The following is a 27,302-nucleotide window of genomic DNA, read 5'->3' on the forward strand; positions in this document are numbered from 1 at the left end:
CTTTATTCTTTATTTTTAGCTTCTTAAAAAGTGAACTACTCTGTTCACCGCACCTTTRTACAATGAATTAGCATGGGTACATGTATGCACAATACTACTTCTTGCTGCCAGTGGCAGCATTAGGCAAAATGGGGATTCACTTCTGACTTCTCCTGGGAATTCCAGATATTAAAGTAATTTTTAGTTCTGATTTGTAGAATTTTCAAGGACAAGATATGCTCAGGAGATTAGCTGAATTAGCACACACCCTTTCTTCCCCCGTCTGCCATCATAGCCATATCTATCTAAAGCTGAAAGTRTCTACTTTGCAGTCTGTTATAGAATAGAATAAGCTGAATATCTACCCACCAGCTCACTTCCTGCCTAGACAGGACTCCACCACGTCCTGGCAGAAGAGTCATTGCAGTCCATTTCCAAATTTATAAAGGAAGAGCACTATCTTGCAACTGCAGTATATTTTGGAGTAAATTAAGTAGAAGAAAATAGTGTTACAGAAAAAAGGAGGAATTCAGAATAATACCCTCCCACTGAAAGTGAGGAGTAGATCTGTGTATAGCTTCATGCAGGGTATAATGCCTAGATTGCTTTTCTTTAATTCAAATAGGAATGATTTAAAGAATACAAACAAAACCTGAATTTAAATAAAATCTCTATTTCCATTGAATTTGTGTCTCTTTGTTTTGACTTAAAGAGAGCACTGTACTTATAAGCTATGTGTTTAAAGGATAATAGTGGTGAAATAAGACTCCTTTTGCATAAATCTGTGATTCATTCTGTTCTTTATAGACAATCTTACTAACTGCTTTTGCAGTCATTTTACTTCCATCAAAGTAAGATTAAGCCATTTTTCCTCCTTTAAAAAACTGTAGTCTTCATAAAAGATTTTTTCCAGATGGTCAGTTGAAGAGCTCTGTGTGAATCTTGTGATTTTTCTCTTACAGTTAAAAAAATATCTACAGACATTCTACAATGCATGGTAGAAGGCTGCCAAGCAGGGTCAGGAGGAGAACATGTCACCCAGCTGACTTCTGTATTTAGGTAACCAGAAAATACGCCAACTGGCAGTGAAACTATTGCAATCCAATTGACAGCAAACATATTTTTTTAAATAACTAATTATCCTTAACATACTGCATTGTTTTTTTTAAATAACTAATTATCCTTAACATACTGCATTGTCACTTGTTTATAGTACTTAAATTATTCTGGCACTGTTTTTTAACATGGCTTGGCCAAAAAAGGCAGAGCAAAAGCAGGAAACTTATCTGTTTTCTCATGGATTAGGTACTGTTTTGAAAGGCTAGTAATAGAGAGGTTTATTGCTACTGTAATGGGAAAAATTCCTCATGAATAGTGATGTTCAGTGTTAGGTACTGTGAAGAATAAAGGTGCATGCCTAATTAAAAGTGCATAATAACGGATATCAAATGTTCACATAAAAAGCTTTGCTTTTATTTGTTTTGGTTTGATTTTTGTGACAAATAGCTAGATAGATTTTTATAATGTAAATTATACTTATTCCATACCTCTGCAAAAATGATATTCTCCATGAGTTCCATTTCTCGTGTGGATACAGTGGAAGAGGTGCATGAGCTAAGGACCCAAAGACAGTTTGCAAACATGAACACTGCTCATGTCTAGCTGAGAGTTTGAGAGACTTGCTGAAATCAGCGTGGATGTTGTGGGCCTGGCCTCCCAGTTGCCTTATACAGAGTACATTAATTTCATGGGACAGTTTATCCCTCGGTTAGCATGCTCTTACTCCCAATTCAAGTACAATCTGTGAACTTGGGAATAAACATGTCATTTTTTGCAGCATTACTTTCTCTAAATTTTTGCAGGTAAAATATTCCAAATAGAGTATTTCAGTGTAAAAATATGAAAATTTCCATGATCTGGATTGCTTGTTCGATTAGACTCTTAAGTTGTTTTTTGGCATGTTCTCTGCATTTAGTTTTGACCTTGCATTAAATGCCTCTGTGTCCCCCTCAGGCAGTTTGTCCAGGACTATACAGCAGTGTATGATCATTGGGTTTTCAGCATACTAGAAACAGTGGCAGTCTTGGATCAGAYATTAGTTACCTGCCTGATTCCCACAATCACACAGTCTTTGAAGGATTCAGAGCACAAACAAGGTCTTGGAAGGAATACTGCACAGAGGTTTGTGGGTTTTTTTATTATTTTATTTAATATATTGCTTTTTAACAATGAAGAGTAGAGGTTTATTCTCTTGAAAGAAAGCAGTGTTAGATAGCAGTACAGATACCCCAAAATGAGTGATTTTTAAGCAGGTTCAGCCAGAAATTTACCTTGTCTTATGCCTTTCATAGTTTTAAGCCATTCATACTTGCTAAATATTTTCACAGATATTTTGACACTAAGTCTGCAGACCCCCCAAAATTTATGCAAAGCCAGATTGTCTCTGTTCACTACACTGTGTGTTCCAAAATATAGAATAAAAAAATTCCTGCCCCAAAGAATTTGTCTATTTGTCTGCAAGTCCCTGCTTTAGAGGATACAGATTATCTGTAAAATTGCAGTATAATCAGTTATAATCAGATATGATCTGAGATGCTTTGAAAAGAAATATCCATGGCTTTTTTTTTCATTTACAGTAATTCTCTTGTAATATAAACTTACAAGAGTTCTAGATGTTCAGAAACAGTAGTCTCCCTCTTCTAAGCACAGCAAAGTCACACGTCCTCTGTTTGCCCTTSAGAGAACTTGAGACAGAAATATTTGATTTGTGAATTGCATCTAGCCTTGGGAAGAAATGGCACTTGAGGTGAGCAGCTCAGCCCAGATAGTGACATCTCTGGGTGCATGCAGATGCAGTAGTGAACTTTCTGCACCTATAGAAATGTTGCTGAGAAAATCCAGGAAGCTGTGGCCCCTAGGCCAAAAGGGCTCCTGTTAGTTCTGCTAACTGGAAYGCTGGTGCTTGACCCTCTTGTGGCCTCTTGGCCAGGGGTTGGGCTAAGTGATTACATAAATGAACATGCTGGGGCTCCTCCAAGGATGAGGTCCTGGTGACACCACAGGCTTGAGAAGTTCTGCCATAAACATCAGCAGGGCCTGGGTTAGAAAAAGACAGAATTGTGCAAAAGTGTAACTCATAGGACTGTAAACGGTATTCAAAGAATATTCAATTTTCCATTAAATGGGAAAAAAATAATTCATTTATTGATAGTTACAAGTAAAATTTGTGATTTCATAAATTATTTGGGTATTTTATTACACTCTATCAAAAAATACATTTGTTTTATTTATAGGATTTCACACTAGGTCAGACTGCAGTACAATTATATGCAGGGTTTTCATACTACCTGCTTTTGTCCTTTTAGTAATGTATTTCATAGTCAGCTTTCATATATTTTTTTCATACTGCCAATAAGGCAAAATTCATCCCTTTACCTACAAAATATGGAAGAAAACAGGTTTGAAGTTCCTGAAATATATACTTAGGAATTAAAAAAACAGGCAAGTGTCTTCTAGTTGTATCCCTTAACATATACATTATCAAACCTGTTCTTGATGTTCTGTATTAATAATTTGTATTTAGAACGTGCTCCCTTATCTAGTAGTCTAAGATACTCCATGAACATTTCGGCGTAAGCACRCTAATAATGATTTTTCTCTTTTCAATCCTGGCCAATATAACATTATATTATCATATTCTGTAGACATAACTGTAGACATGAAAGTCAAAACCTATGTATATAAGAGAAACAAASGTTAGAAATTTAATTAGATACTTATAGCAGCAATTCCTAGTGTTATTGTTGCCAGAAACTAGTAAAAACTGCAGGAAATAATATATTCAATTTTATTTGCTTAAGTTAATATTTCTTGAAAAAGATACATAATCAGAATTTACTTCAATGTCAGAGGCAGTACTTTAGCAATAATGATATAGTCTAGGTTGGAGAATATTAGAATGAACTTCAGGTGAAAAATCTCACCAACACATAGGCACTCTGCTGGAACATCCACTTGAGTGACAGCCCCCTTCTGAATTCCAGGCTTATTTTAAAACTAATCAGAGCCCTCTCTTGAGGGCGATGGTCTATATCTGTGTCAGTGCCAGTCTGCATTCTAGTGCCAGTGGTTCACGTCACTGTACTGTAGCAGGAGTCACCAGGAGATTTCCTATATAGAAATCAAACAGCAAACGTGATGAAATCTGAATGCAGATCTCCTCTGAGCCTTGGTAACTCCATATTTTAAAATAAAAATTTTAGCTTTCACGTATTCTGGTTTAATACCCCAATATGTAAGCAATCTGGGAATTGTGTGCTCTTGCTCTTCCATTTTGTGAAATTAAGTAACATGTTACATTCTTTTGTTTTTCAACAGAGAAGCCTATAAAAGACTCTTATCTCGCCTCACAGAGGCTGGACAAAATGAGATACAAAAACTGGAAAATGAGACAAATTAGCAGCAAGCTGGCAATTAATTCTTTCCTCTTGAATCTTCTCACGTTGTTGATACCTGAAACAGCACTGCACAACACACTATCCAAGTTCTTTATCTATACAATTGCAATACATTCATCAATTTGAGTTTTTTAAAGCTATGTATTAATTTTATTAATTTCTGTGGTATTTGAATATTGTCATACATGTAAAGAGTAACTCTCAATATATTGTTGAAGAATAATTTAAAGATGTGGCAAACTTATTACATGTTAAAATGTTTATATGAGTAGAAGAGCCTGTATTACAGCGTTACAAGGTGAGATTTCAAAGGACCAAAGTGATTTCACAAAACTGAATTCACATTTCAATTCACTTTTTCAATTCACATGGCCTTCTTAACAGTGTACTTTTGAAGCTCCCTCATTCAGTATGTTCTTAAGAAAATTACAACTAATTTATAATTTTAGTAGAAAGAGAAAGACTGAGATCTCTGGTACTGAACTTGATGAACATTGTGCATTCATGCATTTGTCGGGAGTTGGAACAGTATGCTAGAGCTATCTTATTTGAAGAGAGGACCTGTGTATATGTTGCATAGAATTCATATAGCTGTCCTACCCTTTCTCCTGTATCAAACCATTAAAGTCTTTATGTTTCCAATGTAAAATCTCCTCTGGTGTACTTGTGGATAATGTAAGAAAAAGTAGGTTCAGATTTCTTTCCCTTTTTTAATATTATATTTGTAAAAATTAACCCAGAATTTACAATGATACCATGATATTTTTAAATATTCATGACTGTTAAATATCCAATTGACTTGGACTACATATAAATGGTGGGAGAAAAAAGAAGAGAGCACAGATTTTTTTTTAAAAAAATCACTTGGGGAATTAATTTTATTTTGTTGTAGGCTAGTAGTTATTTCTATTTGTCTGGAAAGATAGATTTTTCAAATATTTTGCTGTAATATGGATTATATTTTGGGTCTCACCTGTCTTCCCAGACAGGTCTAGCTCTGTAAATTTTTCTGTAACTTTTATTTTTTCTTCCTCACTTCCCTCAATAACTTGTATTTCTGCAGCTACTTACTGGACTTTGGGAGTCATAAGTTTGCTCCTAATGGCAGCACTGTGAACAGGTTTAAAGTTATTCAGATTTTAACTTTACAACATTAATGGGAAGGAAAGATTATTTTTGAGTCTTAACAACTCCAGAAAAAAATCCCCCAAATCTTGTTCAGAGCAGCTTCRGTTTCTTTACAGTAATCTTACCAGGTTGAAATAGATCATCTTCTTCTCTAATTCAGCTATCGTTACTTCATATAATGCAGTAACTAAAAGCCTCTTTAGGCTACTTAATAGCGCAGAACATGGAGGTTCTTTTCATTATGAAAGTGACTTATTGAACTTGCATTGTAGCTTCTTGTAAGCTTCTGTACCTGGGAAGAATTTTATTCATCTCAGGAGGATTGTGCTTCTAAAAAGCTTTTATATATATATATATATATATATATATATATATATATAAATAAAACCTCTCCAAGTGAGATTAATAGAGATGTCTTTGAAATTTGAGTCTCACCACACAGTAGATAACAGATGTCTGACTGTAGTATTACTTCCTGAAAGTAAAACCTTTGACTTTTAAAGGATAGAGCAGATACTGTAACAAATTGTTTAATGATGTGTTTAGTAGATTTTTAAAGACATATTTAATACTATCTGTAGTGGTTGGAAGTTTATGAAAAAGCATCAGAGCTTTATGCAAATGTGAAACAGTTCTTGGTGCATGAGAAACTAATTTAAACAGTTTGGAAATTATTATTCTTCTCTGTCAAAAAGTTAATGCAAACAGAAATAAAGCATTTTACATTGTATTCGTCAACCAGTGCCAAATGGGCAAWCTGATTTGGTCTAATTATTTGATATGGACATGTGCAGATGTGACTGACAGTTGTGATAATATTAATGAGATGAAGGCTTGCAGAGCGTTAGAGTACAGTGACTTACCAAGTATATACCAAAACATCCCTCCAAACTTAGGAGGAAAAAAAGAAACTAGTAAATCTGAGTATAGGAAAAGTAAGGACTGAAAATCACCATGAACTAAAAAAAACTTTGTATTATGTCCTATTAGATGCTGTCTGCATAAAGTCTACTTAGAACACACTATTATCTGGGTTAAACTTTCCACATTATTTTGCATATGAAGAGTTTGGTTTAAAAACACTAAAAATGTCTAGATTCCCTCTACAGTTCATCCGTGTATGGCATCCCTAGAGCCCTACATAAGGAGCTGCTTAAGCTAGACAGCAGGGAGTACTGGAAAGAGCCTTTTTCTTACACTGGTTACTACCACGGATAGGAACAACAGTTCATCTGCATATAGGTCCAAGGCATATATCTGCCTTTTTTTTCTTTTAATAGGGAATTTAAATCTATTTTCTCTTTCTTATGAAAGAACATGCTATCTCTGCCTTGCTTAATAAGCAGTTAATTAATTAATTATTAAAGTTAATAAGGACCAATTAGGTGGTGGGGGGAGGTGGAAGGGATCAGAAAATAAGATGTCCACCTACTGGTGGTGGTGCACCTTGACTTTGGTCACCAAGGTGGCCTGCCAAGTTTTCGTTCCTCTCTTCTCCCTCCCYAAGACTCAGCCCTGTGGTTATTTGTGCAAGTCTGAAAGCAGTAGGCACATTCTGGGAGAGCTGGATTGGACCCTGTGGGCCAAACAAACAGGAAAAGTGTGAAAGCAGAAGCAACTCATTTGAAGGTTCTGCCAGTGCTCAAGACTCTGGTGACGTGGAGTTTGGACACTTGTCTCAGTGTCAGCTGAAAACATCACCTTAGGGTTTAGCCAACAATTGTGTGCAGTGAACTCGGATAGCAGCCAAGCAGAATTTTGAGGACCTCTGTGATTCCTTGTTTGCTTCTGAGTAGCTTTGCTGCCATTGTGTACAGGTGATTTGCAGGCATTTACAATTTGACTGGCACCAGCAGGCATTTCTGTGGTTACCAGCAGCTCAGGTGCCTACCTCAGAGACTCGCTGAGAGATTACAGCCTCTTTGTATTGTGGGTGTTGACACAGGCAATTTCAGACACTTGTTTTCAAGGCTGTAGAGAGGGAAAGCCAGGAAGTATCGGAACAAGAATCTTCTGCAAACCATCGGATATAGCTGCTTCAYTGCCTTGCCCTGCCTGCTTTCGGAGTCTCTGTTTTTTAGCAGTATTGGGCAGTGAGTTATTAGAAGCTTCTGCCAATACTGGATAGATGTCTCTGCTGCCATTTGCAGAAGGCTCTGTTCTCTGCAAGTAAATACAGCTTGCGTACCCATTTTTCACCATCTCTCAGCAAGCATGATAGGCAAGGTGTTAAGGAAGGCTTCCATTAGTTTCTGTCAAGAATGTTGATTACTAGAAAAARGTCAGTCTACAAATTTGAGATGATATCCAGATGATGAAAGATGCATATCCTAAGAGCACCTTTCTAGAGAGAGAAGTATATCAAGCTCGCTCTATGTATAATGAGAGTAGTAACTAATACGAGCTCTGTCACTGCAGAGAAGACGACAGAAGCTGCCATTTGAAGTCATCAACCACTGACTGTGAGCTGCTTTGCCAGTCAGTCCGATACTGGGAGCCTCAGTTCCTGAGGCATGCCAGCCCTTAAAGAAGGTGCCTGCCACAGACAACTTAGGGATTTTGGCTTTTTGGTCGGTGATTATTGCAGGTAATTCATCTTGCAAGACATCTTGACATGGTGCGCACATTCCTTTTTTATTTTTTTTTATTTTATTTTTTTTTTGGCCCAGCAGCAGTATTACAACTTTACAGCAACAGGAAGATTTTTGGCTACTGTCACTCAAGCTGTTCTAGAAGGTAATGGCCATTTCCACAAGCTTAATGGAGAATGCTGTGGCCAGTATCACGCTAGCTTGATAGTGTGTGGAGGTAGACGTGCGCCAGGGAAGCTTTGCCTATTGGGTTGCTCTCATTTAAATCAATATGGCATGAGTGTGATATAGTCCCAGCTTCCACGACTTATGAAACTACTGTACAGCAAAATTGGATTGCCATGAAGAATTTTTAGTCAGCATCTGACCATGTGCCCAATAAATATGCATTTGCCCGATGGAAATCTGTGTGCTGATCACTAACTTGTAATCTTCATACGAGTACAAGTAAGGAGCACCCTACCTGTCGACGTCTTAAGAATCTCTGCTGTCTCACAAACTGGCTTGGAGGATTTTTGGCCTTGGACCCCCAAACATTAGTCACAGACTTTTGTGAAATACTCACTTAGAAGTAAGTTCAGCATTACCTTTCAATAAAAGCCATTTTACCACTGGTGTTTGGACAGACTTGCCCTGCAGTTCTGCTTCTTTCAGCCTGCTCTTCCASGTTCTTCATGTCCCCTCTCAGCCCTAACCCAGTGAGGGTCTTCTCCTCCATGCCTTTCTTTTCACCTGGCACCTGGCTGCACAGGCTGTAGTAGAGGGCAGGGCTGAACTCTGAGCCTGTTGTCTCACAACAGCGTTCAGCGTTGACACAGGCAGGGTGAAAGGCGTTACAGCCGTTTGGTGCGAGACAATCTGCCCGTGACTGTAGTGGTCTGAGTTGGTSAGGCCAGACCCGCGGGTGAGCATGCGGCCTGCACTGTGGAGTACTAACACAGGACCACTCCAGGCAGTTTTGTTTTGCTATCTCATAATTTAGAGCCTGAGAGATCATGGTAAAGTAACAGCTGCCTTTGGCCTTTTATAAGATCCTCCTGTGACTCAGATATTTTTTTTTTGAAGCACTGGGGCAGCACTGTACTACTTGGATGGAAAGGGTCTCAGTTCCAGTGTCTTTCTTGCTTTAAAGTAGTATTGCTTATAAACATAGACGTTTTACTGCACTTACTTGTTTCCATAACTGAGGATGAAAAATTCTGAAAATAAGTGGAAAATAAGAGGAACGAATGAAATTCATGTACACCTAGGTTTAGTTCAGCTCCCTTCATAGATACAAAAATATTGGTAGACATTTTTAACATACTTGATTACTGTCACTACAGCATTGCCATCTTTCAAAGCAGTTTTTTTTTTAAAAAAAATGGCTAGTTCTCTGTAAGCTTTTCCTTCTCCCAAGCCTCCTGCAGGGTCCATGCCTAACATCTCCTTTTGTTTGGAAACACTAATAATGTTGGCAGGAGCGCTGTTTCCRGTACTGCAAGTGTGAGCCTTGCGAGCATTTTCTACTCTGCTCTCCTTGGCTAGAGGACTGTTCCAGGACATGACGGAGTAAAGGATTACTGTGAGCACGCGCTTTTCTCTCGGAAGCAGAGTTACTTGGTGAATAACAAGCATTTCATTTTTATATTTATTTCTCCTATTCCAGAATTCAGAATACTGATCACCTCTGACCCAKTCTCACCACTGTGCTATGGAAGAGCAGTCCAGTGCATCATGAGCTGTGGTAGGGCGAGGGGTGTCCGATTTATTTTTCCTTCTGTAGCCCTATAAAAAAAAATGCCACACTGGAAAATGGTGGTGATGGGGTGGGGATTGGGATGACATACACATTCTGTTCAAAATTCACATGCAACTTCCAGTAGGCCCACAAAGCTCTCCCTCTATTTTATACAAATTTCCCATTTTTTTATTGCTATTAAAGAACATTTAAATTATTCCTTGCTTCCATTTTCAATGACAAAAAGAAAGATAGTGGGGAGAAGGCATTTGTTTCAATGAAAGCAGTTCTGAAATAGAAAAATTTACTCCTTTTATGCTGGAAGAGAGCAGCAGACCTTTGCAAAGAATAAGGTTCTGCCTATCATCTGCTCTAATTGCACAGAGCAGGAGCTGCCAATAGTATGCTACTTACTTACACAGTCATTTAAGGAATTTCTATGACTCTCCACCTAAAAGCAACATAATTCCCTCAGGATACAAAAAAGAGGTTCATTGCACGCTGTTTTTCCTTCTTTCAGTAGCTTCTAAAATTATGCATGGGTATTTTCAATCTAATCATATTTTATAATTTTTAACTATTACTTAAAACTCAAATTCAGTGTAATCAGCCCATCTGTTAGCAATGGTTATAAAATTATGTTGAAGATTAAAAATCTGATGCAGTGTCAATATGATGTCCTAGCATAATTAAGTGTGTTTTATAATAAATGACTAAGAAATGGCTTTTGTCTATTTGAGCTGCTTTAATAATAAAATTTTATAGGCTGAGTGCACAAAATATATAGTTATATACAAAGGAAAAATAACTAACCTCCCCCCAGATCCTGTATTCAAACATGTGGCATCTTTGCAGCCTTTGGGAAATGCCAACATGATAATTCCATGTCACAACCTAGTTCACTGCATGTTTAAGCCCATCAAACACTATCATCTTGGATGTACTGCCATCCCTGCAGGATGTCACCCAAGCAGGCATTAAAAATTCAAATTTGCTAAATTTACCTACTAATTTTAGAGAGGGCCAACATAACCTGTATTGCACTGATGAAAAAATTAGCACAGCATCCACTTACATGGGTTGAAAGTGTTTCTAGAAGTACTTTGTTCTGTAGCATTTTCAGTATTGTAACCTAACCTAAACTACACACAGTAACATTTTAAATATTTTAATTCTGGCATTGCTATGCAAAAACCATGTAGTAGTCATCTCTATTGAAAAAAACATTGTTTATAGAGACCCCTTTTTGCCTTTAAAAATGTGCTCTTGAAAAAAAAATGATTTAGTTGGGCAAAATAAAAATCGTGTAAGCCCTTTATGCAGTCTATTTGCTAAACTTCCTGCAAAGTCTTCTTCTCCTACAAACTCCGACTGCAGATGAAGTGTTTTAACCTTGCCCTCTTAATTTATTCTACATTCTAATTTTCAATAAACAGATGCCGCCTCTTTTCGCGCTTGTTTCCACATTGTTCCACATTCTGCCTGTGTTGTTTCTGCATGTGTGAATATTCAATTATCTATTTCTCCAGGATTCTGCAACTGATGTACTAAATGTCTGTACAGGTTTGGGGGAGGGTAACCAGGGAAGGCAAAACTTAAACGAAAAAGASTACAGAACTTGGAATTATGCAGGGAATCAGGTACTTCGCCTGCAAGCTGCTAAGTTAAAAATAAAATCRTAAGTAACAACTAGAAATGCAACCATTACAAAAAACACAAGTGCAAAGAAACAGATTTGTAACACACTGGCACAAAACATAAATATTTCTTTGGTCAGCGGTTGGGTGGGAAATGCTCGGTAGAGAACAGGGGCAGAACAGGCTGCTGGTGATCTCTTGGTGCTGCTGCCGAGCAGYGTGGCAGGGCCAGGCGAGGCTGCTTCTGGAAGCTGGGTCTTTTGGGACAAAACGCACAAGGCAGCTGATTACTACTGTGATTATTTATAGCTAAGGAGAACTGATAAAACATCTTAGGAGTCTGAGGTGAAGTATGCTATATAAAGGATGAAATACTATTCTTTATGGGAATGACCTAAAAAGGAGATCACAGGACAGGCATAAAAGTGCTGAGGTTATTCATTATAGCGCTCAAGACCTTGTGGCCCAAAAGCCTCACTGCAGATGTGAGCAGCTTTAATCACTAAGTCCAAGGGAATGCACGGATCTGCACGCCGAACAGTCCGGGGACCTGCTGCTGCGTTGCTCAGGCACAAGGATCCCCCTTCCCGAAGCCCCCAGTGAGTTCTCGCCAGCTGAGACCCCGCTCGCTCCCTTGCTCGCTTTCCCCGTGCGGAACCCAAGTGCCARTTGCGTTGGCATCTGCTTTCACGCTGAGCTGATCGGTCTCTAGTACCTAATAYATAAACGGGGAAACGACAGGGCTAGGGCCTGCTGAATCAGCACTTGCACAGCGCTGCAGCCACGAGGCAAGGCCATCTGGGYGCTCCCACCCACCACCCGTCACTCGGAGCAGAGCCCTGCTGGCACCAGCCTGCCATCTGCACACTTTTGCAGTGCCACCGTGCTCTTTTCTTAGCCAGTAATAGGCAACTGCCTTGCTCACCTGGTAAGGGTTACGCAGCTGACTTCAGGCTCAGGAAAGCACCTCCGTCTGTCCTGAAGATCCTGCAACTAAAGCAAATGAAAAGAACCGGTGGCAAAGCCTGGCACGCAAACTTAGTGGCCAAGAGATTGTCAGGAAAGACTCCTCGGTGACTGCTGGGGTCTGATGATTGAGAGCCAGTGCAGAATCCTGATGCTAACAGGAGCATATGCGCTGTCCTGAGGCTCTCTGGCTGTGGTACCCTTAACTAATTATTTAATGCAATTGCACAGCTGTTTAAAACTGCTATTCACCAGCACACACAATTGGTGATAACAACCAGAATGGTTCGAGTGTCTAAAGGGCAGGACAAACACGATAAATAACTTTCTTGCCATACGCTCCGGCCTTTTCAGTCCTTGAACTAAAAGGCACATGGTGCTTTGCATAAGGAAGCTGCCCCCTCCACGTCTCCAACGCAGGCTTCTGTCACAGCTTGCYGACGCTGGTAAACAGCCAGTTGGATCCGCTGTAATCCCTTGCCCTCCGGAAGGAAGGGTTTTGAAATGATTTCAGAGCTACAGCTGTGGGAAGCTATGAGGCTTAGGAATGCAAGCCTCAAAACTAAGTTTAGACATACAAAATATACTTTGTACTTTTGTCTGGAAGCACACTGTGCTTTACAAAAGCTAAGAAATTAAATCTCCCACCAACCGCAAAATAGGAAGTATAACGACAGTTTCTACACGTGGAGCCAAAGCTAATCACTCACCTGATGTGGCACCTACTACACGAGGCTCAAAGCCCCAAGGCACTCTAAACTTGTTTATTTAACCATCCTCCTTCCAAAAACACGATGTCAGATGTGTTTGCATCCCTCCAAGTCGCTCGTAAGTACCCAGGCTGGGCCCTGCATCCCACACAGCGCAACGCTCAGATTTCTCAAGTGTAAATGGCTCATGAGGAGAAACGGCCCTTGCACGCCGATTTCCAGGAGATCAAAGGAAWTAAAACTAAAAAGATTGGTGATGAATAGCCTGTGTAGTGCTCTGTACAGTTAGAGAAAAGTACTGCCTRGACACAGATTTGTTTTATGGGCAGAAGCAGAAAACAGCACTCAAGTAAGCGTGCCAGGTGAAGCCTGGGTAGCTGGGACGCTGTGCTATATAACCACGGGCTATCGAGAATATTCAGCAAAACACCTTCTAACCTGAAAATTATTGAAAAAGGAAAGGTGAGGTTCCCTGAGGACACTGCCACGCCAAAGACTCAAATGGTAGGAAGTGATAAAAAAAAAGTTCTCCTCGCTCTATCACTAAACAGACCCTTAAACATTTATTTGATCTAGAAACACTGCTCACTGGCTAAGTCAAAACTGTTCCTGTCCAGCAAGCTCAGGCTATTACTGTGGCATAGTCTGCAAGTGGCATTTCCATGAGTGTCAGTAGAAATTTCCTAAGTCTGCTCAGATACCACAGGGGCAAGGAACAGATCAGCAGGTAAAGCAGAGAAGTGCACTGTACCTGTAAATCATAAATAGAGAAAGATTTAATTATGTGCTTCATTAATATTTACAAACACTGAGGTTGCTGTTCAGATATGTAAATTTGTGACGAAAATAAGAGACAGGGGCTGCAGTAGCCAAGCAAAGCCAAACTATAACAGGTTAAGAGTTTTTATTCTGCATTGACATATGCCTGGAGTATGGCACGGAGACTCACTATATAAACTGAAAGAATAAATAAATAAATATTGACATTGTTATACACCTGTTTAGCCTCTAGAGACCAATGATTTGTGGGACCATATGCTGGACAAAATGAGACTGTTCGTTGATAATTGTAAATGTGGTGACCCTTTGCAAAATGGATATTAAAAATATTAAGTAAATGGCACATTTTAATTATACAGTAAAGAGGCTGTTCTCCACCATTAAAAGACTGCAGCTGTCAGGCAGAATTGATCATATGACAGAAGGTAACATTTATTTGATAGTAGACCTTGGTAAGTGACATCCCGAATGATCTTTAGATTCTCAAATACATTCAGTTCGATCTAACCACAAAGCTTCGGAGTCTTTGTCATTCAGCTGAGATARTTTTTAGATGTGTTCCTCATATATTACAGGGCTTGTTTGTTTTTTTTGTTTTTGTTTTTGTTTTAATCTGCTTTGCAGTATTTAAATTTCAAATGAAGTATTATTAGATGAGAAACCGTAAATGATGGAGTTTGGAACTGGTAGTCAACACATTTGTTATTCTTTTTGCCAAAGGTATCAAGTAAGTTGCATAATTACCATAGTATTATATCATCTTTGTCAACATAAACACTGCTTTCTATCATCTTCAAAAAGTGCCACTGGTGAACTACTGAACGTGCAGACTCCAAAGAGCAGCAGCCCAGGGAGGAGCTGAGAGCATTCGCAATGCTGTTCAGAGTGCATWAGGAGACAAGTAGCAAGTAGTCACCAGCAGAAATGCCAAATGGTCCTGYGTATATGCTTCTAATCTGAGGCAGAGGAGAGAAACTGCAGAGTTTTTGTAGTTTGCTTCTTGCCTATTGTGATCTGACTTTAAGGACAGATGTGTGAAGGTAAAGCGGCAGCCCACATGGATTGATTCTTTTTGTTGATCCAAAGACACTCTTCTATATGGAATTTGATTTTTCCCCCTCCACTTTTGATTTTACAAAGTCCACATGCCTTGTGTCACATTGTGCCAATCCTGTGGTGAGGCACTTGCAGAGTCTGAAGGTTGGGGCATGTGAAATAGGGAGCTGGAAGAAAGCATGCTGCTATTCCATTGGAAGCAAAAGGGAGTGTAGGCCCATAAAATACCTCTTCTTTCCCTTCCTTGCTAACATCCAGCACCTGCAGGTCAAAGTGTAAAAAATATTTCAAGGATCACAAAAAAATCTGAAACAAAACTGCTGGCACATACTGCATAAATGTACTATTAATCCCAACAGAAAGGTAGTTTCAGATCACTTTTACACTGTATTTATAGATCTAGTGATTTATTCCTGTCCTTATCACCCAAATCTTATTCTAGCCACCACTTAATAGCAGATACTGACACTTGATCGTGCTTCCTGGCAGTAGAATGTGCAACCATGCAAGCAGAGTGCTCTGCACAGAAATGCTAAACCATTACCACAAAGTATGAATCATTTGTCAACATGGTATATAGAGGAGCAAGAGAGCTCCACTGAAGTTGGAAAGGCCAAATGAATGACTTCAAGTAAATGAAGACATATGGAAAAAAGTGCTTTTTTCTTCCAAAGGAGAGCGCAAATTCAAATTTGATGAATTTGAAGATAAAAGGGCTAGTTTTACTGGTTAAAGCCAGGCACAATGCCAACAACTAGAAGGGAAGGAGGCAGCACATGCAGCTCTGCCAAAGCACTTGTTATACTTCTCTTCCCTTTAATGCTGAGACTGTCTTGGGCAGGCTGCCAGTTCACAGACAGTTTGGGGATGTGGACAAAGTCCATTTTCAAAGAAGATCCCAGGATCACTTGTCACTAAGCAGTATTTAAACCTAGGGGAAACAACTCTGTGAAGTACCTGCTGATTATAAGTGAGTGTGTGTGGAATACCATCTACCACCTTGATACCGTGCTATGTATTACTGTACTAGGTATTTATGCAATTTATTATTACTATATTACGTATTTTAGCTACTGTTGTTATCCAAGCCAGTCTGAATGAATTTTTCTAGTTACAACTTTTGGGTACTGTAGCCAACAACTTAGAAAAATGCAATTATACTATAACAAGAACATAGTTTTAACTGTTTATCTTGCATGGTCTATTGTTTACAAACTCATGCTAACCAGTGCTCATTATTAGATCAGCAGCTCAGCATTTAATACATTCCTTTATTAGGCTAAGCCTAACTTGTATCCTTGTTGGACAGTTTGGAGGTTAAATCCTAAAATCCTTTTTTGGAAGCTAATGAAAATTTTGTCTATCATCAACAGAAGTGTAGAGTGAGGTGTAAAGAGGTTCTGCCTCTAACTGCCCAGCTGGTCACCAGTGGAAGGCTGTGCTGAAGATTTCCTTCACTCAGAAAAAAAAGCAGAAAGACAAAAATTCATATTCATGTATGGGAATATCTGAAAGCTACGGAGCTGCAGGTCAGCTGCTATCATACAAAATGAGAGCAGAAGAGTTTACTGGACAACCTATTAGCTACAACAGGGATCAAAAAAACTTCCCTTCAAGCTTTGAAGCAGTAAGCATTAGGGCAGATTGTAGGTTGACTAAACTTTGTCAAAGAACAATCCGTTAAGTCTGGCTGCTCTTCAGAAATACGACTTGGAGAAAAACACAAACACACGAAACGCTGAAAACTGAGTCCCAGGCCCCAGGCCCCATCCATTTCTGCAGCTTTTTTACCTTTGAACTTTACTGTGCAACTTGAGAATATATACCCATACTTTTACCCAAACCTTCTCACAGGAGAGATTCCTCAGTCCTATATTACCAGAAGATCTTATTTAGAAAAATTACACCTGATGACTGATCTGGAAATCTTTTTAATATCCACAATGTTTCCTCTGTGTGTTTCTGAAGATTCAGCTACTGCATAAGAAACATCTTTAATCTCTCCACTTCACACACATTTTCATTTTTGAATAACCTCTGCACAAGAAATATCCTTGAAAAATTATTGGCAAAGACTTTAAAAGAAACCTAAATCACTCACCTGGATACATGCCAAAGGCTCATTTGTCCAAATCGAATAGCCGCCAACTAAATATATTCTACCATTGTGGACAGCAACTCCAGACTCATTTTGACCTACAGTAAAAAAGAAAATAGAAATAGAAACCACTTTCAATGTTTAATTAACCCTTTTAACACTGAATGCAAATGCAAACACATTTGGCTGCAACTTGAGTATTTCAGAATTCAGAACCTGCAACAATTAAGGTGAAGTGCAAGAGCTGTTCTTCGCTAYCTGCAGCAGCACAGTATGGGGCCGCCCAGAGAGATACCACAGACGAGCCAGGTCACAGATACGGATAAACTAAGGCTGTGCAGGGGACCATCTGCTGTCTTCTCGATGGCACTGTTTTTTAACACATCTATCTCCTAGCTGATAGGCAAGCTCCCCACATGCCTCTCAGCTACTATCACAGGCRCACACTTAAACAGATACGTCAGCGAAGACAGCCGAACTTCCCTCACCTCCTGCCCAGCCCTGCTCAGCCCCCCCTCCCCAACACACACTTCTGCAGGTGCACGTATAGTGAAAACTGCAGGAGTGTCTGGGCAAAGCTCTTTCCCACAGCAGCAGTCTCCTTAATAAATCCGGAAGTTTTGAAGGATGGTTTTGAAGCCTTGAACCGCACAGTGCAACAGGCGCATTTGCTGCCTGCTGTGGTACTCTCAAGGTGCAGGTTGCAGGGACAACCCACCAGGTCAGCTGTGACAACAGACTATTACCCCACTGCATTCAGCAGGAAGGACCAGCTCCAGAATGAGGGTGCCTGTAGCGCTAGGGCTCCTGCATTCACAAGTCAGAAGCTTTCTCACTCAAAGGCTGTCAATCCCTCCAGACAACGAAACAATTAAATGAAGAGCAAAAGAAATGCAAAAAAAAATACTTGTTTGATAGCATATAACTCTTCCTTTTTAATCCRTGCTCCTCTCCTCAGTGAACATGAAGTTTCTCTGATGACCTGATTCAGAAAACAAGCAATCCTTTTCCACACCCCAGAGATTACTGCCAGCCAGCCCAGTGTAGTATCTTAAAAAACAAAGTTGCTACTAGAGCAGCTTTTAAACCTACTGGGAGGAAAATGAGATAACGTGACTGTCTTATCTGTCAGGCATCGATTCCTTCGACATGGAGCACCTATTTCAGCTAAGTTTCCAGCCATGCTGGGCTTCTAGTTAATCTCCTACATCTTTTATATCCTTTCCAGTGGTAGATCTTGGAAGTGAATGCAAGGCCAAATGAAAGAGGATGAAAAGTGCAGGAGCCTCAGTTCTAGGACTCCAATAACAGTCTGCACCGAAACTTTTTGGCAGACAAAATTGTTACTACGACAGTGCCAAATCTGCTGAAGAAGAGAACAGCCCCAACATTAATGCTGTCCTGTCCTGAAAAYGCATCCTCTGCTGCAAAGCTACTATTGGTGTTACTCAACAGTCTGTTGACAGATCACAGCCCCTAAATCAGAGGCAGCTGCAGTGAAGTCATGGAGTTTTAAATACTGTAGGCATCTAAAGGTGTCAGGGGTGGGGGGGAGATGCTTTACTGTAATAACAATGTTGAGTTTCCTGGTTTTGTACACAGTACTTGCCTGTCAAYAGGTTGAAGCTGCAGCGTGTCCACTGGTCAGTGTCTATGTTGTAGGAGTCTATGTGCCGAACCAGGATCCGATCATTGTTGTAGTCCAGGTCATTCCCACCCAACACATACAGTTTCCTTTGCACAGCAGCCATGGAGTGATACACTCTCCTCTGTAACATTGGGCTACGGCTTAGCCACTTATTCTGGAAATGAAAAGACCAAACTGGTCTCAGCGGTGCTTGGAGATATGCATATACTAGTGGTACAGTAATATTAGCAGGTATTGTGCTTAGAAATCACAAGCGTGTATACTTGTGCTAAACATATGCTAAACATGCATGCTGGTTATAGCACTGACTAGATATATTTGACTTTCTACACTAATTTCATAGTTCTCACATTTAAATTTATTAATTTATTAGTATTTCTAGTTCTCTGTTTTTCTGTTTATCTCATCAGATTTCAAAGCTTATTTTTTCTTTATAATTCAGTAGTAAATCCTCCTTAAGCAAGAGTATTATGCTTCAAGCAAAAATAAAATTTTAAATGTCTCCTTTGTACATAGTACTAAAATTATCTGGACCAGCTAGCTGTGTTATGAGAGAAGAGAGATTCTTCTACCTTTCGTTATTCAGAAGCTTATTTGATCTTATCCTTGGGGAGCGAAGCAACAGGGAAAAATCATTTCCTAAAGAATCTTTTCAAATGATTCATGTATTTGGTTTAATGCTAACCCTTTATTTTTGGGCATCTACAAAGCAATATCCCTTTGCATATCTTCCCCCCTGGTTAACAACATTCCAGAGTTCCACTTTTTGAAGAAAAGGGAGAAGGAACAAGGAAGCAGAGCGATTAAAACACAGCATTTTAAATTTAAGAAAGCCATTGCTCCTGCTATGCTTAAACAAATCAGACTACCCAGCAACTTACAAAGATTAATATACTTAAGTGGACGAAGTTAAAGTCTGTGAGGAAATTCCTTGTGTTACGTTTGCTATCACTTGGGGTAACTCGAGAGCCCCTAATAATATTGCCTTTTAACCCCCCTAACGTATAGCTATACATTTCAGTGTGTAATAGCTGGATATTAGGCATTAATGTTTGCATTAGTAGTCCAGTCTCTTAACACAAGACTATAGACACCATCTGCTTTGCAAAGCCTGCCTGCATCCCCTGATTATATCTTTAGCTTCCTCCACTGCAGTGCCTGCCAGGTGAGCCGCAAAGCACTGCAAAGGCAAAGAAACAGAGGGGCCTGCTGGGGTCACTCCTAATAAGCCGGCGTGTGAATACTAATCAGTGGTGGGGAAGCAGAGGTCACCCCAGCCGGCTTGCTGGCAGGTAGCTGTGTGCTCTGTGGCAGATGGCAGGCATTATCGACTCGCCACAAAGGCCTCGCGCAGAAGCGAGCGCGAGCGCTGAATGATGGAGTTATTGAGATTCTGTGCAAGATGCAAGCAGATGTGATGGTTTCCAGTACCCACCGTAAACAATATGCCAGCAGAATTTTTAAAAAGAGCATGTGTGTACAAACACGAAGCAGACCTCATTTGAAGAATGCTAGCGCACACTTCCTCTTTAACTCTTTACCCGTCAGGCTGGGCTTCTGGCCGTTGGCGCTGGGCGCTGAAGGAGCCCTGCCGCTGGTATTTTGGGGTGCAACTTTCAATGCTATGTCAGCAAGGGAAGAATCAAAGGGAAATACCCACAAAAGAGAGATGGATCTAAAGGAGAGAGTCCCTCTCAAAAGCAAAATAAGATTGCTAACTGTAATTACTATGTGCTTGGATTTAGGACAGAATCRGTGTTGGTATAATTGACGCAAAAAATTGTTCCCGAAAAACAAAGAGCCAGGTTTGCCATTGCTTGCTTTCTGCTTCAGGACCCRTACGTGATCTACCTCATAAAGTCAASGGGAGCCACACAGACATGCCTGCTGGCAGAATGTGGTTCCAAATAAAGCCCTCAGAGCCCCTATCCTGCAATCAGAAAAGTCTCCGCTCTTCCAGGTGGGCATAAATGTGACTATGCAACTCTGATTTCAAGCTTAGGACTTTTATTTCCTAATGCAAGCAGGAGGGCATAACCATGCCCTAATCCTCTGAAATGGTTACTGAGCCATGCTAACCTAATGAAAACACATACATAATGTATGAAATAATCCCTCAGAGATACTTCAGGTGCTTGGGAAATGAAATGATAGGCACCCTGGCAGTCAGTGGAATAAGTCACTGACAGGTAGTATAGTCCTGAAAGTGTGCAGGAAACAAAAACCCTACATATATAGAAGCTATTATGCAATTTCAAAGCAGAAATGCCAATGAAAACAAGCACTTTTGTGACACTGACTTTGAYTGTATGTTGCTCAAGGCTTTGTTGCCAGGGATTACAGAAAAATGAACAAGCAAAATAAACACTGATAAATATAGGAAATTTAAAGCACTTTTCTATATTTCATCTAAGATATTTCTAACATCCAAAGGCTTCAGAATACTGAAAACAGCRGGGTCTCCATTACTCCATTAAAAACATGTATCAGTAGGAAGTGAGTGTAAAATACTACCAATTCAAATGGGCATCGTTTTTAACCTTACAAAATCATTTGAGGTATTTGCAAATAGACGTGTTTTAAGCAAAACACATGAGAAAAACACATACAACACAGACACCCACCTGCTTAGGATCATAGACCATGAGCCTGTTTTGATACTGTGCAGTATTTGTTACTCCTCCTATGGAAAAGTTTACACAGGTTACATTTTTTTACATTAACAAAACCATGACTCAGATSGTGTATAGCAAAATAACCAACCCCAGAATTCATTTGCTGACACTGTTACACTGAATATTACCAGCTACACTTACTACACTTTTTAATCTGCTTAAGAGGAAGTAAGTAGCACATTTGTCAAAAATCTAGTGACATAAAATAGCAACAACCACCCCCCCCCCAAATTAGAAAAAGAGAAAGAGATGGTTTTGCATCATAGAGAAGGAAGGGGTCAGAACAGAGCTGCACTGATGAGAGATGCCAGAGTCAGCTGGAAAACACAGTGCAACTCTTCGAGCAACTGCATTCATGTATGTATGTGAAAGAAATTCTGTAATTGGCCTATATTACTGAGGGAGCATCTCCTGGCTTAGCTGTAGACTTCTGCTGGGAGGTTCCTCCACAATGATCAGAAACAACAACAATTGTCTGGACACGGCTAAGGCACTCTGGTAGCCACACATCAGTGAAAACCAGACTGGCAAATTAGCTTTTTATATTACAGTTTTATCATCTTGTGTCAAAGATGGACAAAATCTACTGAGAAAGAAAAGAATTTAATCTGTTATTATACTCTTCCATGCTTCTCTTATGCAAGGATGTCCTCTGTTTCAGAGAGAGCAGCTGCAGAGCTGCTTGAATTCCTGCTGGCTGTGCTATGGTCACCAGCTGGCTGGTGACAGTTCTTCCTTCTTTTACCCACAAGCAGCCTTCACATGTCTCCGTGCCAGGGAATCCTCCCTTTGCCACCTACCGCTCAGTGTAACACTTTTGTTTGGAGCTGGTTTTGAAGGGAGTCTCCCATCTCTCAGGCATCACTTCAGTTTGTGCAGTGGTATTGGTGGTCATGACCCAGACCCTTCCTGGAGGAAGCTAAACCCAAAGCTCCACTCCAGAAGYGCACCAGATACGTTCCAGCTCCTAATGGAGGAACCAGGGTGTGAACCAAGAACTGGTCTTTTGGACAGCTTTGAACCAGCTGAGTGCTGGATACATTCAGTCCAGGGGACCAAAGTAAAAACCCTGGAGTGTAGATACCATAAATACAGAGCACTCAGCACCAATGCTGCAACTGCTGATCTGCTCCTATCGGGCTGAATACTGAATATTGGTGCTAACACTGGTGCACCCTCCAATCACGCCAATATGAGGCTGAAAATCTGATCAGTGGATAGCAAAAACTAAAGACAATTTATTCTCTCTGCAGCAGCAGGGAGGAATAGCAGTGGTTATTCGTATGCTTCGCTACATTACTAGGGGCCCTACACGGGGACGGTAGCGGAAGCCTCCAGTTCAAAAAAAGCTTGCAGGCTAAAAAAATACTGTATCCAATATGTAGCCTTTCCAGAGTTTTTCCATCACATTATCACACGCACAGTCCACCACAGCATCTGTAAATTACACGTGCAACACAACGCATTGGAAAGCAAATGATCGTTCCCATTTCTAATCTCACGACACGTTATTTGTCTCTACAGTGCTGCGCAGTGTTAGTGGTCATCAGTTATAAATACAAAACAACCTTTTTCTGATCTGTTTTGTAATTTCATTTCTTTTACACTGCTATTTTCACTCCTAGAATAATGTTTAAAAATGAGACATCAGATGAGTATTTTGAAAAATAAAAAAATCATAGTTATTTGGTTGATTACCTCCAGAATGTGAGGAGACACATGTGTACAGGAGACACACTAGCAACACGATGCCGTGTCTGTTATTCTCATTAAGAAAGAACACCTGATTTTTGGGGGGAGAGACGGGAAGCAAGAAGAGAAAGAATGGAGCTGCTTCCTAGTAAAACAATGAAATAATCAAATAAGCAAAATTATTTTCCTCCCTTCACAAAGAGCCCCTCATATCAAGTACACAGCTTACATTTCTTCCTCTGCAATATTGCTCATCTGTGGTGTTTTATCATTACATTCCCTTCACATATCGCTCTTCACTTTTAGATTAATCTGCCAAAATGAGATGCTAAGGATTTGCATACAGATTTGACTACACAAAAATAGATCTGGAATTAATAACAGTCTCTATATGTTTTAATTTCTTCTAGACTGGAGTACCCTTGCCTCCAGCAGTATTCTTGGCTTTGAAAGTCATCAAGCTGATTTGTCTGCTCTTAGGTTATGATGCCACATGCTGCTACACTGTCCCCTGCAATCAAAGTGCTTGCAGAGATAGATTCCATGCCTTCCCCTAACAAGTATATTTTATAGATTGGCAGTTTTGATCTCCCCTCCCCAGGGGGATAATCTGCATCTTAACAGGTTTCTATAGATACATCTGTCATTAAATATGCCATCTTATATCTGCATCAATTTTCAAACTCAAGTTCCTCCTAACTTTGAAGTGCTATAGCGAAAGTTTAAAATTTTCTGCCAAAATTCATATTTAACAAGTCTGTAATGTCCTCTTGAACTACTCCTTTAAAAATACTTCAGGCAGCTGGGAGAGGGCAAAAGAGGAGTAATATGTCTCTTAACAAATAGGATAAGGAAAAATAAAAATTTAAACGGTACCAAAAATACTTTCCTCTCAGAAGAAAAAATRGAATAATCCTGAGATGATTTCTTAAACTTCTATACAGTGTTCTCTATAAGAAAAGAAGGAGAGAGGTAATGCTAACAGCACTTGCTAAGAAGTACTTAAAAAATAAAATACATGTTATTAAACTTGATGTCAAGCAATAGCAGCTAATGTGGTAGTATCCYATCAGTTAAGAGAAAAAAATCTCTCGGTAAATGCCAACAAAATTTAGTTTGTCAGYGCTGACTAGAGGTTATAAGCCAAGGGCAACAACTGTATCATGCATTGACACGAGCAGTTTGCCTGGAGGTCCTCAAGTTTCAGGGAGACCAGGAGCGCCCTCAGGACAAGCCTGTGTCTTTCCTGTTCTTACAGGAGTGAGGACACCATCAGAGAGAGTCCAAACAGCATCAAACCTGTGGGCTCACTGAAGTTTTTATGCTGCCACAAGCACGATCACTTACTCTCTGTGCAGACAACTAAAGTGTAAAGCAAGAGATAAAGCCCTGCTTTCTACCTGAGCCCTCCAAAAGTCAAAAATTCACTTCTGCTGCTACAGTRCCCTTCTACCCGGAGAAATTCTTGGAAAGGTCTGAGATCCATCTTATTCCCCCCCCAACCTCCACCCCTCATACGTCAAATCCCCAAACARTTCTCAAACTGAACTAAAAATGACCTTCAATAAAGACAGCTCCAAAAATAGAAGGGTGAGAGGCAGCAGCTGTAATACAATTTTCCCAATTGGAAATTTGTAATCCATATTTATAATGTGTCCTAGTAAGACCCACATATGACTTGAGAAATCTAATCCCATCCAAATCCCAGAGAAAATATCACAACTCTCTCCGAAGTCCCCAAGTGCTAGGTTGTGCACATGAATCTGAGTTTGCTGGGAGATGTGTAAAACTACATGTTGGCAAAGAGCTCCCACGTGTATTCCTTCCAGCAAATACACGGAATATAYAGAACTCAGGAAATGCGCCCTTAGGTACTCAGTGCTATTTTAAAATAGAAATCTCTCCTCTCTCTCCTGTCTGYGTGCTAAACATAAGATAATCGTTCCTGAGCGTGCCAACCCACTGCCWTCAGTCAACCCAGATGCAGTGAGGACAGGTGAACTAGAGCATATTCCTCTAGGTAACAAATCCCCTGGAAAACAGCAACGGCAGCTCCAATTGCAATCCAACTGCCAACAAAAGGGGCACCAGTCCGAGCTGAAAAACGAAAATCATAAAAAAATTGATGTTTACATTCAATTTAAGAAGAAACAAGGACATCAGATCCATAATGTCAGTGCTTTACAGGTGGTGTGAGACCTGCATTTCTTATTCAAAGTTGATAGTAATAATGAAAAAAAAGCTCTTCCAAATATGGACTGAGACTGGGTCACAGGGACAATTTCTAGCTACGTGTTAAGCTCACGATAATTTCCACGCCAGTTGCACCACAAAAGTTGACTTAGTTAGATACTGCACATTCCTATTTATTCCAGATCTCTTTTTCAAGCAACAATTTTACAGCAATGAAATACTTTTCACTGTAATCACTTGCAAGTGATGAATATTTCTCTGAGATACGTGATCTCTATTATCTCATTGGTCAAAATCGCCACTATTAGGGGAAAAAAAACCTCAACGATCAAATAATAATAAAAAAAGAATTAAAGAAGAAAAAGCTACTTAATAAGAAGCAACTGTGCAGAGTTGCTCTGTTTCACCCCCAGCAAAGCTGAGTTTTCACGTGTATGTGATTTTTAGCTGACACACTTCAGGTCATGCTACTCAGACCTCTCTRAAATAACAGCATAATAGTTTGCTTCAGACAATACTTTTCATGTGCTAATCTCTTAAGCACTTTACATGGAAGGGAAGCCTTGTGATCCCCAGCTGCAGATGTAGAAATGGCACAGAGCTGGACTGCCTGGTAGAGGTTCCCCTACCCTCTCTGCGCGCCACTGTCTCCGCATGCCCTGCACCTATATAAAAAGGAGAGAGCTTAACCCACGTAGAAATGCAGGTGTCCCAATCTGCATGGGGCACTGTATGGGGGTGAAGGGAAACGTGCACAGTTCACGTTCTCACTCTTATGGCGAGCATTTCCCTGCATTTATAGGAAGTGATTGTTAGTAATGTTGAACTCCAAAGGGTTTTTGTGTACTTTGCCTCTACTCACTTGCATACTTCTCTTTTCAAGCATGTGGTACACGGTTCATTTGTGAAATGGGTCACAGTGTCAGATGTTAACTSGGGCCTGTAAAATTCAGCTTTCTGTAAAATTTCAAAACCATCTGCCCAATGCTGTACTGTCAATACAGACAACTTCTTTTAATGAATTCTCATCCCCTTTTAAAATTAAAAMTAAAATAAAATTGGGGGCTGTGAAAAACGAAAAAGAAAAGGAAAAAGAAAAAAATGATGGCACAAATATAAAATTGTCTTCCAGAATATAYGGAGCTTGGAAAACTTGAGAGCTGCATCTGTCTTCTGCTGCCCAAAGGATAAGACTACTTCCAAAGTGCAAAACTACCCCTGAACCCTCTGAGAAGTAAAAACCCCCCAAGGGTGGTGGCAGCTTAGCGGTCCCTCTGTCACCTGAAACACCGGCCACCGGTCTCCTACTTTCAATGTACGCGTGCCCTTGTACAGTGCTTGTTTATCAGACTTCCCTTCCCAGCTTCCTTCGCCATGATTTTATGCTCTATTACTTTTGACTCCTTCTCATATTTGTCCCAAAGGAGCAGCAAAATAAAGCTGACAATGAATCCCAACAACAGTAATAGCAAACCCGCAAGTCTAGCCAGCTTTTGATCAGCAAAGCCTTTCGAAGACAGCGGGCCGCGGCAGGGGCACTCGCGCTCTGCCTGTACACTAAGTAAACGGTCAGGGTGCAGGTCATGCTTTGGCGATTCTCTCCACAAATACAGGGGCTAGAAACCTACATTATCACTATTTAATTTATTCACTTATAAGAAACTGGACAAATTCTCACAGTTATTTTGCCAGCTGGTTGTATCAAATAGACTTTAAAGAGCTCTTGCTGACGACCCACAAAAAGGAGCAGGAAWACTGCTCAGAGGCGTCTCGAGCTCAGAACACTTTTCTAATTATTTAATTTTAGGCCACATCTTCAAAAYTAGGTTTTCTCCTGCATTACTGATTACTCTTATTCTAACACCTTATATTTGATGGTGGAAGAGTGTATTTTTTCAGCAATGACTACTGATATTTTGGAACAGTAAAACATCTCTGTACTATTCCCTTATCCCTGAATGTACATGTAGAA

At 40.0% G+C, this 27,302-nt stretch overlaps 2 protein-coding genes across 5 annotated transcripts in view; one reads left to right on the forward strand and one right to left on the reverse strand.

The window, feature by feature from the left end:
- Positions 1-6,302, forward strand: part of MMS22L (MMS22 like, DNA repair protein) — a 99,369-nt gene extending 93,067 nt beyond the window's left edge. For both annotated transcript variants that reach the window (XM_085306949.1, XM_085306950.1), the window contains exons 23-25: positions 942-1,038; positions 1,993-2,160; positions 4,357-6,302. In XM_085306949.1, the coding sequence (XP_085163075.1) occupies positions 942-1,038; positions 1,993-2,160; positions 4,357-4,438 (347 nt within the window). In that variant the 3' untranslated portion in view covers positions 4,439-6,302. The remainder of the gene's footprint in view (positions 1-941; positions 1,039-1,992; positions 2,161-4,356) is intronic.
- A 7,775-nt stretch (positions 6,303-14,077) lies between these two features.
- Positions 14,078-27,302, reverse strand: part of KLHL32 (kelch like family member 32) — a 116,125-nt gene continuing 102,900 nt past the window's right edge. For 2 of the 3 annotated variants that reach the window (XM_085306951.1, XM_085306953.1), the window contains 4 exons: positions 21,395-21,453; positions 18,732-18,924; positions 17,126-17,220; positions 14,078-15,285 (listed from right to left, as the gene is read on the reverse strand). In XM_085306951.1, the coding sequence (XP_085163077.1) occupies positions 15,124-15,285; positions 17,126-17,220; positions 18,732-18,924; positions 21,395-21,453 (509 nt within the window). In that variant the 3' untranslated portion in view covers positions 14,078-15,123. The remainder of the gene's footprint in view (positions 15,286-17,125; positions 17,221-18,731; positions 18,925-21,394; positions 21,454-27,302) is intronic. The other variant, XM_085306952.1, reaches the window with a different exon arrangement.

This window comes from Rhea americana, unplaced genomic scaffold (assembly GCF_003343005.1).
Source record: "Rhea americana isolate MKP2758 unplaced genomic scaffold, rheAme1 scaffold_25, whole genome shotgun sequence".
Classification (NCBI taxonomy): Eukaryota; Metazoa; Chordata; class Aves; order Rheiformes; family Rheidae; genus Rhea; species Rhea americana.